The sequence below is a fragment of the Pristiophorus japonicus genome, chromosome 14, assembly GCF_044704955.1.
Source record: "Pristiophorus japonicus isolate sPriJap1 chromosome 14, sPriJap1.hap1, whole genome shotgun sequence".
Taxonomy (NCBI): domain Eukaryota; kingdom Metazoa; phylum Chordata; class Chondrichthyes; family Pristiophoridae; genus Pristiophorus; species Pristiophorus japonicus.
In genome coordinates, this window is record NC_091990.1 from 176,492,685 (window position 1) to 176,509,733 (window position 17,049).

A 17,049-nucleotide genomic window follows, 5' to 3' on the forward strand; every position below is an offset into this window, starting at 1 on the left:
TTCCGCAAGGCAGCCAGCCAGCTCCTCAGTGCTATCCACCTGTTTTTATTATTCCTGCATCTTCACCATCAGCAGTACAGTACAGTGACCCAGTAATTGAAATTCCATCACAGTCATTCCTTGTATTAATAGCATCCTTACTGCAATGCACGAGCTGTTAAGAATGTGTTTGTAGGATTCAAGCTATATGTGTGTGTCTGTGTGTATTTATTTAATTGGCACTTCTCATGCAATGAACACTTACCCTTCCGTTTTCCACTCACTCCTGCACAGCCCCTTAAAGTTATTAACCGCAAACGACCCACCAAGGAGGAATGGCACAATTCTGAACCTCTGTCCAGACAGCAAATAAGCTTCACAGAAGGAGATGATGTTTTTATAAAGGTGAAATAAATGTCAATTACATCTACTTTTAGTAGCTACTTTTAAAAATCTTTCTAAAGATGAGGAATGCTAGTTTAACGGTGCAGGTTTATTTGTTTTTATGCACCTTTAATTTAAAAGGAATTAATATTAATGTTGCAATTATCTCAGGACTGTGAAGATCAAGAAAATATTAGCAGCCAGATATGTGATCTGAAATAGTGAAACCAATTACAATAATTTGTACAAATGGAGCTCTGCTTACTTTAAATTTATAATAAGTGACTTTCATCAAAAATAGGTAACAACATACGAACACAAGGACAAAAGAAATAGGAGCAGGAGTAGACCATTCGGCCCCTCGAGCCTGCTCCACCATTCAGTAAGATCATGGCTGATCTTCTAACTCAACTCCACTTGCCTGCACTGTCCCCATATCCCTTGATTCCCTTAATATCCAAACAATCTATCGATCTCAGCCTTGAATATACTCAATGACTGAGCCTCCACAGCCCTCTGGGGTAGAGAATGACAAAAGTTCACCACTCAAAGCAACTTTTTGCCGGTAACGGGTGGCATTAAGCTCCCAAATTTTTACCGCTAGTCTGTTTTTCTTCCTTCAATGGGTGGAATCCAATGCAATTGCCTCCAATCACATTCTCACATGTCTCACAAGGTCACCTTGCTCCCGATGTGCATTTGATGTATTTCTCATGAGTAGGACAACTGAGATTTAAAGATGAAGCACTCCAACGGTGAATGCGATATGGTAATTCACTGCTGAAGATCAACAAAAGTGAATGTTTCGGCTTTAGGAAAAGTAATTTTTGGCAAATAGATCATTGTGTAAATGGGTTATGAGAACTGATGTTGATGATTTTTTTTAATGGACCAGGTTAATTAGATTTTAAAATCTCAGCTACAACCAAGATGTATGCTTCATCATCATTTTCTAACATTATGAATGAAGCTCTTTGGAACTGAACAGAAGGCCCATCCAAGACTCTTCCATACAAATAGATCAAGGGATAGATCCCTGTGCCTGAATGAGTAGGCCTCAATTAAATTACTCCGGTGAGCTGCAGACACCTAATAGGCATCCCCAGGCAGCTTGCTGACGAAGAGGGTTCGAAGATCACGCTGCTGCGATGTCAGCAGGGCCCTTGGTTAAGTGATTAAAGGGGGAGGAAGGCGATCAGGTGAGGAGGGAGGGTAGCGATGGTCAGGCGGGGGAGTTATCAGGTCGGGAGGGAGGGTAGCCGCTGGCAGGGATCGGGGCCAGCAGAGGTCAGGACCACAGTGGGGGAGGGGGGACAGGGGAGGAATGCAGAGACCAGAAATGGAGGCGGGGGGGGGAAGGACGGAAGACAGAGGGTTGGTGACGGTGATCAGGGGCACTCCAGCTCTTCCCAGCTCCATGTCCAGGCAAGTATTTTTTAAACATTTCTATTTCTGGTGACAGCCTGCAGCTTTCCCTTTATGGACTGCCTATTTGGACACATGTAGACCTGGTTTTCCGGCTGCCTCAGGGCATACCATTCTTGCACAAGGAGCCTCAAACAGATGATAGATTCCTTATTTGTATATGCAAAGGAACTAAAGCCTGCTTCAGGCGTGGGCCCTGGACACCTCGGACTAGATATAGAAATATAGAAACATAGAAACTTACAGCACAGAAGGAGGCCATTTCGGCCCATCGTGTCCGCGCCGGCCGACAAAGAGCCGCACGGCCCTCGGTCAGCAGCCCTGAAGGTTACATATAAATCTATGAACAATGAACAATGGCGGAAAGGTAAAAGCACCCAGCCCAACCAGTCTGCCCCACACAACTGCGACACCCCTTACACTGATACATCCTACACTCCACCCCAACCAGAGCTATGTGATCTCCTGGGAGAGGCAAAAGCAGATAAAAACCCAGACTGTTCTTCTTGTCTGCAACCTTTGACATGGTTGACCACTCTATCCTTCTCCAACGCCTCTCCACCGTTGTTCAGCTGGGTGGGACTACACTTGCCTGGTTGCATTCTTATCTATCTAACTGGAGCCCAAGAAACACCTGTAAAGGCTTCTCTTCCACTCCAGCATCGTTATTCTGGTGTCCCCAAAAGATCTATCCTTGGCTCCCTCCTATTTCTCATCTACATGTTGCCCCTTGGCGACATCATCCAAAAACACAGCGTCAGTTTCCACATGTACGCTGACGACACCCAGCTCTACCTCACCACCACTTCTCTCGACCCCTCCATGGTCTCTAAATTGCCACACTGCTTGTCCGACACCCAGTTCTGGATGAGCAGAAATGTTCTCAAATTGAATATTGGGAAGACCGAAGCCATTGTTTTCGGTTCCCGCCACAAACTCCTTTCCCTAGCCACGACTCCATCCCTCTCCCCAACTTCTGTCTGATGCTGAACCAGACTTTTCGCAACCTTGGTTTCATATTTGACTCAGAAATGAGCTTTCGACCACATATCCCCATCATAACTAAGATCGCCTATTTTCGCCTCCGTACCATCGCCCGTCCCCGCCCTTACCTCAGCTCATCTTCTTCTGAAGGTCTCATCCATGCCTTTGTTACCTCTAGACTTAACTATTCTGACACACTCCTGGCTGGCCTCCCACATTCTACCCTACGTAATCTAGAGGTGATCCAAAATTTGGTTGGCTGTGTCCTAACTCGCACCAAGTCCCATTTGCCCATCACCCCATGTACTAGCTGACCTATGTTGGCTTCCGGTTATGCAACGCCTTGATTTCAAAATTCTCAGCGTTATTTTCAAATCCCTCCTGGCCTCACCCCTCCCTATCTCTGTAATCTCCACCAGCCCCACAACCCCCCGAGATGTCTGCGCTCCTCTAATTCTGCCCCCTTGAGCATCCCTGATTATAATTGCTCAACCATTGGTAACCGTGCCTTCTGTTGCCTCGGCCCCAAGCTCTGGAACTCCCTCCCTAAACCTTTCCACCTCTCTACCTCTCTTTCCCCTTTCAAGATGCTCATTAAAACATGCCTCTTTCACCACGCTTTTTGTCACCTGTGCTAAGTTCTACTTATGCGGCTCGGTGTCAATTTTAAAAAATCTCATAATACTCGTGTGAAGCTCCTTGGGATGTTTCACTGCGTTAAAGGCGCTGTATAAATGCAAGTTGTTGTTTTGAGTTCGGGGAAACCCGGAAGTACGAGTTTCCTGAAAACTGAAGGATGTCTTTAAACATTTTTCTGTAGGTTTCTCACCCACAGCCAACCTGATTGACAGCTGGCTGCCTGTCGGGTGGTAAATGAAGGCACACAGCCTCATTAAAATACTTAAATGACCAACCTGCCTCCTGAGAGGGGATTGGTCGGCCTCCGTTAAAACTAGAAGTGGGATGATTCGAGGCGGTTTGTATTTTTATGCTTTTAACTTCCTGCCCGACCCAAAACCACTCGTTTTGGGGGGTTAAAATTCCCCTTTCCCTATTTTTTTGACGATACCAATATGGCAGCTGGTGCACTTTCGCGTCAGAGGCTTTGGAGGCCATTTAGTGTCTAAAAAACGGACACTGTGCAGTCAAATTTCTGGCTTAAGTGTTACTACAAGTTAATCCTTCTTGACAACATGATCCGAAAACATGGCGTCAGTTTCCACGTTTACGCTAACGGCACCCAGCTCTACCTCACCATCCCTTCTCTTGACCCCTCCATGGTCTCTAACTTGTCAGAGTGCTTGTCTGACAACCAGTACTGAATGAGCAGAAATATTCTCCAATTAAATATTGGGAAGACCAAAGCCATTGTCTTTGGTCCCCACCACAAGCTGCGTTCCCTAGCCACCGACTCCATCCCTTTCCCTCGCATCTGTCTGAGGCTGAACCAGACTGTTCGCAACCTAGGTATTATAGTTGACCCTGAAATGAGCTCCCGGCCACATATCCACGGCATAACTAACACCGCCTATTTCCACCTCCATAACATCAGCCGTCTCTGCCCCTGCCTCAGCTCATCTACTGCTGAAGCCCTCATCCATGCCTTTGTTATCTCTAGACTTGACTACTCCAATGCACTCCTGACTGGCCTCCCACATTCTACCCTCTGTAAACGTGAGGCCATTCAAAATTCGGCAGCCCATATCCTAACTCGCACCAAGTCCCGCTCACCCATCACCCCTGTGCTCGCTGACCGACATTGGCTCCCGGTTAAGCAACGTCTCTATTTCAAAATTCTCATCCTTGTTTACAAATCCCTCCAAGGCCTCGCCCCTCCCTAGCTCTGTAATCTCCTTCAGCCTCACAACCCCCCGAGATATCTGCACTTCTCAAATTCTGCTCTCTTGAGCATCTCTGATTATAATCGCTCAACCATTGGTGGCCGTGCCTTCAGCAGCCTGGGCCCTAATCTCTGGAATTCCCTCCCTAAACCTCTCTGCCTCTCTTTCCTCTTTTAAGACGCTCCTTAAAACCTACCTCTTTGACCAATCTGCCGTATTTTCAGCTTACCTGGCTCGGTATAACATATTTTATTTTTTTGTCTTATCATCATCATAGGCGGTTCCTTGAAACGAGGATGACTTTTTTCCACACCAAAAAAAAGGATGAGTTCACAGGTGTTTCGAATGAAGAACCCGAACTACATCCTCAAAGGTGGAAGATGCCTGTGCTTGGATTATTTTAACGTATGGTGGCTGTTGCACACCAGCCACCACACGGGCTTAACAGAGCTAGGTCTTGGTCCAGTGGCAAGGATTACCCAAGGCAACTGGAGACCTGCTCTGCTGCACGGACCTAGTGCGCACACATATCACAGTGTGGGCTGGCCCGTGCTGCCCCTGGGCCCCTGGCCCCGAACTCACGCCTCCCCATGGCCCCGATCACATCCCTCCACAGTCTCTCGCCGTTCCTTCGCCCGGATCTCACCACTCCTGCTGCATCTGTCTTATAACACTGCTGTGAAGCGCCTTGGGACATTTCACTACGTTAAAGGCACTATATCAACACAAGTTGTTGTAATTAGGTTTTTATTTTTGAATCTAATAGCTTATCATGATGCAAGTGTAAATGCGCTTGTGTACAGAGATGTGTTTTTTAATGCAATATTGAAAAGAGTCACATACATTGATCATTCCTACTTGCGCTAAGAATGTGCTGGTGGGCCTTCTCAATGAACCTCTGCAGTCCTTGTGTTGTTTGTGCTCCCATGGTGGTGTAAGGGATGGAATTTCAGGATATTGATCCAGTGACGATTAAGGAACAGAGATATATATTTAAGTCAAAATGATGTGTGACTTGGAGGATGTAATGTATGTACATAAGGCCTGCCCACCACCAGAGGGCACTACCGTCGGAGGTCCTAGGGTCATAGATACACTCGTGCTGGGCCCGGTATATAACCTGAACTTCACCTTTGTAGCTTCACTTCTGGAAGCCATTAAAGACTGACCAGGTTACACCTGGTCACTGGCTCACAGTACGGAGTTCATTGTATCATTTCATACACTATAGAGGGGAATTTAGACCCAATGGTGTTCCTATGACAATGCTACTCTTGACCTTTTCAGGGAGGGAGGTGCAGTCAAAGTAAACTTTGTGAGTTGCTGCAGTGCATCCTGAAGATTGTACCTACTACAGCCACAGTGCGCTCATCGTGGACATTGAGTTCAGTAGCACAGGAACTAATTAAGTGAACTACTCTGACATGGATGGTGTTGAGCTTCTTGAGTGTTGCTGCATTTGCAGCCATCTAGACAAGTGACGAGTATTCCATCACATTCCTGGCTTGAGCCTTTTAGATGATGGAGAAGTTTTAAGGAGTCAGGAGTTGAGCCACTCTTTAGAGAACCAGCCTCTGCCCTGCTCTTGCAACCACAGTGTTGATATGGCTTGTCCAGTTAAGTTTCTGGTCAAAATTGAACCCAAGATGTTGATGGGTGGCTCAGCAATGGTGGTGCCTTTAACGGTCATGGCAAGATGGCTGGGCTTTCTCTTATTCAAGATGGTCATTATCTGGCATTTATCTGGATGTTATCAAGATCATGCTGTAGGTTGGTATTACTTCTTTGTTGTTGGAGGAATTGTAACTGGAGCTGAACACTGGAATTGCTGTTGTCACGCATTGATGGCATGACCATTTAATGCAACCATGTACCAACATGCATTCATTGCACAGGAGTATTATCGCTTAAAGAGACATTGGATGTGAAAGAGGTGTCCTCAACAATATGATCAGGCTGCAGTGACATCATAAAATCACCAATCACAGCTGCTGCAGATCTTTTACTTGAAGTTCCAGTTGTTTGAGCATTTTTTGGGCTATAACATGTCCGTTGGTATCCGAGCCACAATATCTCTTGTGCTTTGGTGCTTCCTGCAGCCATGAGGATCAAATCTGTGAGATACCTATTCTTCTTGCAGTTCTTTTCTTGCAACTCACAAATATACAGAACGAAAATATTCCCAGGTTAGGCACAGCAAAGGCCAGATGCAGAATAAAACTTTCTCAATTCTGATCAAAAAATGTCTTAATCCCTGTCTCCTAAGAACCTCCTGCCCCTCACCCCACCACACACACATAACCGCCACATAAGTGACTTATTTCTATTTTCCATACCTGCTATGTGTTCTATGAAACTATCAACTTAAGTCAAATTATGGGCACTTTTGCACTGTGCCCAGTAGGAATTGGTTTTAGTTGTCCAGTCTCACATCACATAAGACCCTTACATCCAGGAGAGAGAGAAAACTCTCATCCCCTGTCTATACTGGGATATCTTATGTTTTCTATATCTGATAATATAGTCCAGAAGTTTTAAGAGCTAAGTAAACAGTTATTTATTGATGAATTAGCTGCATCTCAACTCAATCCTTTTTATGTCGGTAGCCATTACAGTCATATTTTAGTATTTAGCGATGGCCATGGGCAGCGTGGTGGTGTACCACTTCAAGGTACAGCGTGAGCTGGTACAGGAGGGCATCGGCAGCGAAGAGGGATGTCATCAAGGTCGATGTCGGTGATTGGAGCGTGGGCTGGTACAGCAGGAGCGGTGAGGTCGGGGCGAAGGATGGCGAGAGAATATAGAGGGAAGTGATCGGGACCTGGGAGAGGCGTGAGTTCGGGGCCAAAAGAGGCGAGGGCCCAGGGGCAGCACGGGCCAGCCCACACTGCGATATGTGCGCGCACTAGGCCCGTGCAGCAGAGCAGGTCTCCAGTCGTCTTAGGTAATCCTTGCCACGGGACCAAGACCTAGCTCTGTCAAGCCCGTGTGGTGGCTGGTGTGCAACGGTCACCCCACGTTAAAAAAATCCACACACAGGCATCTTCCATTCTTCAACATGTAGTTCGGGATCTGGAATATTAGGTCCTTCATTGAAACACCGGTGAACTCATCCCTTTTTGACGTGGAAGCAAGTCATCCTCGTTTCGAGGGACTGTCTATGATGATGATTTTAGTATTACTGCAGTTAAATCTTAACCATTTTACCATAATTTGCTTTGTTGTGATTTAAATTTAAAAAAATTAAATTGCTCCACATTCCAGAGCTATAAGGACAATCTACTCACCACTGCATCACTCAGTTCACCATGGATATCAATTTATTAAAAAACGTGCCTTTTAATAAATGTTTACCATTAATTATCTCCCCTCAATAAGTGTCTTTCCTCACCCTGGGTTTCTCCTTTCCGCTCTGCTTTTCCTCAATTTCAGATTTTATCTTATCCACAAATGATTTCCTCTCTTCAGTGCATCGCCTCACCCCAATTGGGAACTTTTCACTTGAATTATAAGCAAACACAAGCACAAACTCATGCCCTACCACACTAGGACTCAGCATAAAGCATCAATGCATTTTTACCACAGAGCCATCCTTATTTTGCAATTAATTATGTAACTATTGCCTGTAAGTATAGACAGTATTTCATATTCATCCGGAATTTGCGGTCAACGGCAAAGTAATGGCATTCGCCATTGGCCCCCAGGTAAGCTTCTCACAAATATCTTGTGATCTCTGTGTTGAAGTTTGGGTTTTCTGACGTTTAATTCAAATCAACATGGTTTAGTGAGAATCCCATAGTACGAGCTTCCAGTTCACTGTCATCAGGACCGCAAATTCTGGGCCAATATGTTTGTAAAGCTGAATAAGATACAAAGTCACGCAACATTATAACTGTGCACTGAATTACAAAACTCACATAATATCACCAGTAGTGCACTTCCTTGAATGAACTTTGGTCTAGTCTGAAGATACTGTGATTTGATATTGCATTGAATTTTGGTTGCTATATCAAATCGCCCCCCCGCACTGCTTGGAAGCCCCCCCTCTAACCATCCTGGGCCCAGCACTTACTTTGTCCTGTGGCCTCCTTGTCTCTGTTCTCCGTACGACTAAAAGCCACCCTATCAATCAGCAATTTTTCGGACAGCAATTTTTGAATATTCGCATTTAACCACGCATCTGCAGCTCACCTGAAGTTGCTGTACCATTTACCTATAAATAACAGTGAGCGCCATTAGCCTTGCCGCTATTTTGACAGCAATTTCTGGCCCAATGTCTGAGGGTATTTTTATCTTTCCCATAATGCCATGTGAGCTACCTCTGACCTATCTGGAGGTGAACAACTGCACGCAATATTGAACATCCCTTAACTGGAGATTAAGGGCCCAAGTTTCGGGCAGCGCCTAAAACGGCACAGCCCGGACCTGGACGCCCGTTTTTCGCACCACAAAGTGCGCCTAAAAAAAACTTCCAGATTCTCGGGCTCCCTGCAGGCCCTCTGGAGTTCGGCACGGCGCAGCACAAGCAGTAGGTGGCGGAGCCAGGTCCCTGCGCTGAAAACAGTGCCGGGACCTCTGCACATGCGCGCTACAGTGGGCACGCATGTGCAGTAGCTCCAGGTGCCCAAAACTGTGTGGGCGGGGCCCGAAGCATGCAGCCCCTAGCCCTGGCCGAATGGCCTCACAGGGGCTGTGTGCATAAGACTCACCTCCCACCCGACCCGACCTCCGCTTCCCTCTGCCCGGCGACCCGACCTCCGCTCCCCCTCCCTCCCCCGACCCGACCTCCGCGACTCTCCGACCCCCGGACCTCCACGACTTCCCACCCCCCGGACCTCCGCGACCCGGGACCCCCGAGACCCAAAGCCACCTACCTGGAAATCCAGCCTGATGTCTTGGGCCCGGCCATTCAGCTCCTTCTCTCCCTCCACTCCCCTCCCTTCCCTTCCTTCCCTCCCTCCTCCCCCACCCCTCCTCATCCCCTCCTCCCCTCCAATCCCTCCTTCCCCTCCCGACCCCTCCTCCCCCCACCCCCCTTCCCCTCCCCCACCCACCCTTCCCTTCCCCTCCCCTCTCCCCTCCTCCTCCTCCTCATTCCCCCTCCCCCTCTCCTCATCCCCCCCTCCTCCCCTCCTCATCCACCCCTCCCCCGCCACCCCCTCTCCCCCTACACCCTCTCCCCCTCTCTTTCCCCCCCAACCCTCTTCTCCCCCCACCCCCCTTCTCCCCCCACCCCCTCTCCCCTCCCCTCTCTTTCCCCCACCCCCCTTCTCCCCCAACCCCCCTTCTCCCCCTCCCCTCCCCCCACCCCCTTCTCCCCCCCATCCCCCTTCTCTCCCCTCCCACCCTCCTTCTCCTCCCCTTCTCTCTCCCCCCCTTCTCCCCCCTCCTCCCCCCTTCTCCCTCCTTTCTCCCCCTCCCATCCCCCCTCTCCCACCTCCCCTCCCTTCCCACCCCCCCTTCTCCCCCCCCCTTCTACCCCTCCCCTCGCTGTCAGAAACACAGACACTGACAGAGAGTGAGAGACACACACACAGCTAGACAGAGAGATAGAGACACTGACAGAGACACACTGGGGGGGCCGTCCCAGCACGCTGTTGGAGGACTCCCGGTGCTGCAGTCGGTAAGTAGAAAATGTTTTATTTATTGATTTTTTTATTTTTTTTTATTTTTTATTAATTTTTTTTGATTGACTTATTGGTTGATTTATTGATGTATTTATCATTTATTATTGATGATGGCTTTTTATTTGTAAAACTGTAGTGTTTAATGTTTGTAAACTTCCCTTTAAACCCCCCCCCCCCATTCCCTACACCTAATTTGTAACCTACGCCTGATTTTCTAAAGTGTAGACAAGGTTTTTTCGAGCGTACAAAAATCTTCACTTACTCCATTCTAAGTTAGTTTGGAGTAAGTTTTCACTGCCAAAACTTTGAAAACAGGCGTAAGTGGCCGGACACGCCCCCTTTTGAAACAAAAATTTTGTTCCAAAGTGAAACTGTTCTAACTGACTACAACTGGAGCAAACTAAATGCCGAGAATTCCAATTTCTAAGATACTCCGTTCTAAACCAGTTGCTCCTAAAAATCAGGAGCAACTCAGGCCGAAACCTGGGGCCTAAGTGTTACATTCACAGGGCCATGGCAACTCCAAATAGAACTTGTTTCACTGGTAAGTTCCAGAACAGATGTGAATTTCTAGCTGTGGGCTATGCAAAAAAAGAGTAATTACCTATCATAGTATTTCAGTTCTATACAGCATATAATAAATAAGATGCTGTTATTGTGCAGAGCCAGAGTACAGGCACACTTAGCTTTTCTAATACGATGACAATAAGTCCGCATCATCCTGAAATTCTTGGAATTATCCGCATAGCCCGTTTCCAGTCATCATCATGTCAGCTGACTGATGTAGTGCTTCCCAATCGTTAATGCACATATTGTCAGGTTGTTATCTTTTTACAAATCCAAAGTCAAAACTGGACAAGGATAGTTGCAGAGCAAGGCATAGGATCAGAATTGAAGTTTGAATGATTGCTTTGCCGATGCTAAAAAATAGTTTAGAACTTCAATAACAAATGTCACCACAACACCAAATGGCACCGAAGTAGAAAAACTGACTCTTTGGAAGATTTTCGGTTTGCATTTTAGAAAGTTCAGGACAATCTGCACGAAGACCAAACTGTCTGGTAAAAAAATCAGATAGGTGGCAACCCTAAATTGCATAGACTTACTATGGATACAGTAGAGGTGATTCTGTTTCCCTCTGCCTGCCATGAATAGGGAGCAACAAATTTAAAATCGAGGTGGTCAACTTAGTCACTCATTTCAGCACTGCCGCCATTTTAACGCAGGCCTTCCATTGGGCGGTCCAGGAACTTGCCTGGATCAGGCGGGGACCTCATGAATCCATGCTAATTCGGGTTCAATGTCGTACATAGGACCCTGATGCAATTTTAACAACCTACTGGGGGAGTGTGCACAATGAACACTCCACTTGGTAAAATCAGGTGGGCAAGGGGAAGAGACCAGAAAAGGTAAGTGTTAAAATTATTTCTGTGGGACGAGGAAGAGCATGAGTGTTTCTCCAGGCTCCACAATAATAATGTGGGCTGCTGCCACCCCATGCTCTCCCTAGCTGTAGCTCCCCCCTCCCCTCACCCACCCACCCACCCCCATCCCTCCACGACCTACCTTCCTGTTGGCTAGCTGACGCAATAGGGCGCCAGCCCGGAGTGGCAGAACATCTGTGTGGGTCATGCAGCTCGGTAATACAATGGTAATAAGGGCTTGCACTAAATGGACCGGGCCTCCTGCTCAATAATTAAAATGCCCATGTTGCATCATTGAATTTCCAGACATCGTTAACTATCGAAGTAAATAGTGTCGATGGGAGCAGAAAGATGCAAAGGGACATTGATAGATTAAGTGAATGGACAAAACTGTGATAGATGGAACATGTTTGGGAACATGAGCAGTCATCCACTTTGCACCAAAGAAAGATAGATCAGAGTATTTTCTAAATGATGAGAAGCTGGGAACTGTGGATGAGCGGAGATATTTAGAGGTCCAAATTCAGAAATCACTAAAAGCTAGTGGATAGGTGTAAAAAAAATCATTATAACGGCAAATGGAATGTTGGCCTTTATCTCAAGAAGGCTGGAATACAAAGGGGTGAAGTTATGTTACAGATGTACAGAGTTCTGGTGCAAACTTATCGGGAGTACTGCATTCAGTTCTGGCACTGCACCTCAGGGAGGATATATTGGCCTTGATGGGGGTGCAGCACCTGAATGATACCCTAAAAGGGTTCAATTATGAGGAGCGTTTGCCTAGACTAGGCTTGTATTCCACTCCATGTAGAAGATTAACGGGGGATCTAATTGAGGTGTTTAAGATGATTAAATAATTTGATAAGGTAGATAGAAAGAAACTATTTCCTATGGTGGGAGAGTCCAGAACAAGGAGACTTAGCCTTAAAATTATAGCTAGGCCATTCAGAGGTGATATCGGAAAACACTTCTTCACACAAGTGGTAGTGGAAATCTGGAACGCTCTCCCCCACAGAGCTGTTGAAGCTACGTCAATTGAAAATTTCAAAACTGAGATTAATAGATTTTTGTTAGGTTGCTAGGCGAGGGTATTTAGGGTTATGAACCCAATGCGAGTAGATGGAGTTAAGATACTAATCAGCCATGATCGAATTGAATGGCAGAACAGACTCAAAGGGCTGAATGGTCTACTCCTGTTCCTATAATCCAAACTGTTTTACTGCAGATTGGCTAAGTGCAGTGAGAGTCAACACAGAGTGCTTCCAAGTGTTTAAATGCAGTGAGGATACGTCACTGTGGGAACTATGTCACTGTACTCCAGGCATGGAAGCATAGCTGTGTAACATACACTACGTACAATTGTTCCTGAAACACTAATGTTGATCCCTGATGTTTAAGAGCTAATTGTATTCTACAGATTTTTCTAATACATTTTTATATGAATGCAGGTGACAAATGGATTTTTTACCTGGACGTCTGATGGAGCCCCAACTTTGTCTAACATTGATATCAAGATTCCTCATGGTAGGACAGTGAATGAATTAAATTATCAATTATGAAAAATGTCTCAATAATAAACCCCTGTTATGCTGATTGGGAAAACACACTAATCACCTCCTTTTACCTGTGGATAGTGTTGAGGTGCAGCTAATAAAATCAGCTGTTGTGCTTTCTGTTCTATTCAATCTGGAAGTGCTGTTCAGCTGAGCTTGGAGCAACACCAAAATTCATATTGTGAGGTGCATAAAACTCTTGCAAATGTGAAGCAAACCATGAAAACAGGAACTCCCAAGTTCACGTTGCCTTGAACCCCCATTATTGCAACTGCCACAAATCTCCATAATCAGCCTTCGTTTATGGATTCTGAAATGGAAACAGAGATAGCCATGATTCTAAAACTGGGGTATAGTACCGCTATAGCATTAAACAGTGAATTGATTGATAATATTTTATCACTAACATTGGAACATGAGCCCTAAAAATGTGCAGGCATTCCCCATAACTCGATAAAATGCTTGAGAAATAGACCAGGGTTCAAATATGATGGGTCCAGACCCTCACAGTTAGTTTCCAGGAGGCCTTGTCTGGGGTGGAACCTCCATCCGACCAAACATATTTCCCCACTTCAAAGGAGACAGGGCCAGAGAACTGGGACCCTCTACACTGGAGTCATCAGCTCCATAGCCTCAGTGGGACCCAGTTTATGTGTATGTATGACCCACACTGCGATTATGTGTACGCGCTAGGTCTGTGCAGCAGAGCTGGTCTCCAATCGACTTGGGTAATCCTTGCCACTGGACCAAGACCTAGCTCTGTCAAGCCCATGTGGTAGCTGGTGTGCAACAGGCCACCACACGTTAAACAAATCCATGCACAGGCATCTTCCACCCTTCATGTAGTTCGGGACCTGGAATATTATGTCCTTCATTGAAACACCTGTGAACTCATCCCTTTTTGACGTGGAAGCAAGTCATCCTCGTTTTGAGGGACTGTCTATGATGATGATGTGTGAAGGCTGGCACACCCAGTGAGATGAGACATAGCAACTTCCTGAAGGGCAAAAATGGGCCTCACCTAAATTGGGTAATTTAAATAAAAATTAAAATTCTCTATCAGTAAGAGGGCCAAAAGAACCAAAAAAATCATTACTCCATTGCAGGGCTGGGTGAGGTTGGGGGAATGGAGGTACCCGCACCCCTAGATGGCAGTAGATGCCAGAGCTTTTGGCCTGTTTAGGCTGATGAGCACCCAATGTAAGCTCATAATAGCACAGGCACCTGCAGGGCCCATGCTAATTAGATATCCTACCCCTGACTTTATATACTGTGGTGGGGTCCCTGCGTAACTGCTAGGATCGTGTCCCCAGGCAATTTTGGGGTTGTTGTAATTATTATCTGTGGAAATGTGCTGCTTTCATTGCTCAAACACTTACTTAAGTAAAACACAAGGACAGTAATGCAGTCAACATTCATGATATGGTGAGTTTTGACACTGATATTAGCAAAATAGCTATAATACTGTGACATTGAAGGCTATGAATGCACTATTCGTAGGCATTGGGTTAAATTTGTCTCTAAAATGACATGAAATGTACTGTTTCCAGGGAGAAGAAAGTGCTGAGGTTTGGCTGGTGTAGTTGATGAAAACATTGTTCTGAGAATAAGGATTGAATCTAGCCTGCACCAATATCTTCTGTGCTGTCTGGCAGAGTCATAGAAACGTAGAAATTAGGTGCAGGAGTAGGCCATTTGGCTCTTTGAGCCTGCACCGCCATTCAATAAGATCATGGCTGATCATTCCCTCAGTACCCCTTTCCTGCTTTCTCTCCAAACCCCTTGATCCCCTTAGCCGTAAGGGCCATATCTAACTCCCTCTTGAATATATCCAATGAACTGGCATCAACAACTCTCTGCGATAGGGAATTCCACAGGTTAACAACTCTCTGAGTGAAGAAGTTTCTCCTCATCTCAGTCCTAAATGGCCTACCCCTTATCTTAAGATAGGTCCAACCTACTCAACCTATCTTCATAAGTCAACCCTGTGTCCTGTGTAGAATGAGTTTGTCCTGTTTAAAGTCAGTTTTTAGATGGTCAAAAACTGCCCACAGTTTAATACACATTGAAGGTCATTTTAACTTTTGGCGAAAGTGTAAAATGGACAATATCGGATCAGCTGTCTGTCATACACTTCTACTAATTTTTTTAAAATGTATTAATTCATGGGATGTGTGCATCACCGGCCATGCCAGCATTTATTGCCAACCCGAATTGCCCTTGAGAAGGTGGTGGTGAGCCACTGTTCATTGGTACAACTGAGTGGCTTGTTCGGCCATTTCAGAGGGCAGTTAGTCAATCACATTGTTATGGGTCTGGAGTCACATATAGGCCCAAACCAGATAAAGACAGCAGATTTCCCACCCTAAAAGGACATTAATGAACCAGATGGGTTTTTACAACTACTGATACTAGATTTTTAATCTAGATTTATTTAACTGACTGAATTTAAAATCCCCCGCTGCCGTGGTGGGACTTGAACTCATTTCTCCCAATCATTAGTCCAGGCCTCCGAGTGTAATGTAGCCAAGTTTGCTGATGATACAAAGGTGGGTGGGAAATGCAAGTTGTGAGGAGGACACAAAAAATCTGCAAAGGGATATAGACAGGCTAAGTGAGTGGGCAAAAATTTGGCAGATGGAGTGTAAAGTGGGAAAATGTGAGGTTATCCACTTTGACAGAAAAAATAGAAAAGCAAATTATAATTTAAATGGAGAAAAATTGCAAAGTGCTGCAGTACAGAGGGACCTGGGGGTCCTTGTGCATGAAACACAAAATGTTAGTATGCAGGTACAGCAAGTGATCAGGAATGCAAATGGAATGTTGGCCTGTATTGCAAGGGGGATAGAGTATAAAAGCAGAGCAGTCCTGTTACAACTGTACAGGGTATTGATGAGGCCAGTTTTGGTCTCCGTATTTAAGGAAGGATATACTTGCATTGGAGGCTGTTCAGAGAAGGTTCACGAGGTTGATTCCGGAGATGAGGGGGTTGACTTATGAAGATAGGTTGAGTAGGTTGGACCTATGCTCATTGGAGTTCAGAAGAATGAGAGGTATTTATCAAAACATATAAGATAATGAAGGGGCTCGACAAGGTGGATGCAGAGAGGATATTTCCACTCATAGGGAAAACTAAAACTAGGGGACATAGTCTCAGAATAAAGGGCCACCCATTTAAAACTGAGATGAGGAGGAATTTCTTCTCTCAGAGGGTTGTAAATCTATGGAATGCTCTGACCCAGAGAGCTGTGGATATATTTAAGGCGGAGATAGACAGATTTTTGAGCGATAAGGGAATAAAGGGTTATGGGGAGCGGGCAGGGAAGTGGAGCTGAGTCCATGATCAGATCAGCCATGATCGTATTAAATGGCGGAGCAGGCTCGAGGGGCCAGATGGCCTACTCCTGCTCCTATTTCTTATGTTCTTATGAATTATTAGTCCAGTAACAGAACCAGTATGCTACCGTTCCTATTTTCTGGAAACAAAAATTGGGAGAGACGTATAATGGGCAGCCGATCCAATATAGTTTGTTTTACTCTATCAAAATTTAAAATGACCCCATTGGCACTTTAAACTGTGGTCATCTAAACATCAAGGTACCGGGCACTTTCCAGGTTGTATTGCATGGATCCTTTGACCATGTGGAGAGATGATGACTGTCATATAATCGATGAAGAAAGTCTGAAACTTTGGATGACAGTGGTTGGAAGGTGTTAACTGGAGGCCGGGCATGAGAATATCGGGGAGAAATTGGCCTCCTTTGCACCTCTCGTTAGCCTCTCCGGGGGAGCGATAACGGGGCGCTAACGGCTTACCGACTGAGCACAGCGA

General features: G+C 45.8%; 1 protein-coding gene across 7 annotated transcripts in view; it reads left to right on the plus strand.

Annotated features, from left to right (window-relative positions):
• The window catches only part of abcc8 (ATP-binding cassette, sub-family C (CFTR/MRP), member 8), a 349,595-nt gene that overhangs the window by 223,647 nt on the left and 108,899 nt on the right, over positions 1-17,049 (plus strand). For 5 of the 7 annotated variants that reach the window (XM_070899879.1, XM_070899873.1, XM_070899876.1 and 2 more), the window contains exons 15-16: positions 274-384; positions 13,113-13,188. The exons of 1 other annotated variant lie outside the window; for it this stretch is intronic. In XM_070899879.1, coding sequence (XP_070755980.1) covers positions 274-384; positions 13,113-13,188 — 187 coding nt within the window. The remainder of the gene's footprint in view (positions 1-273; positions 385-13,112; positions 13,189-17,049) is intronic. One more of the 7 variants, XM_070899877.1, reaches the window with a different exon arrangement.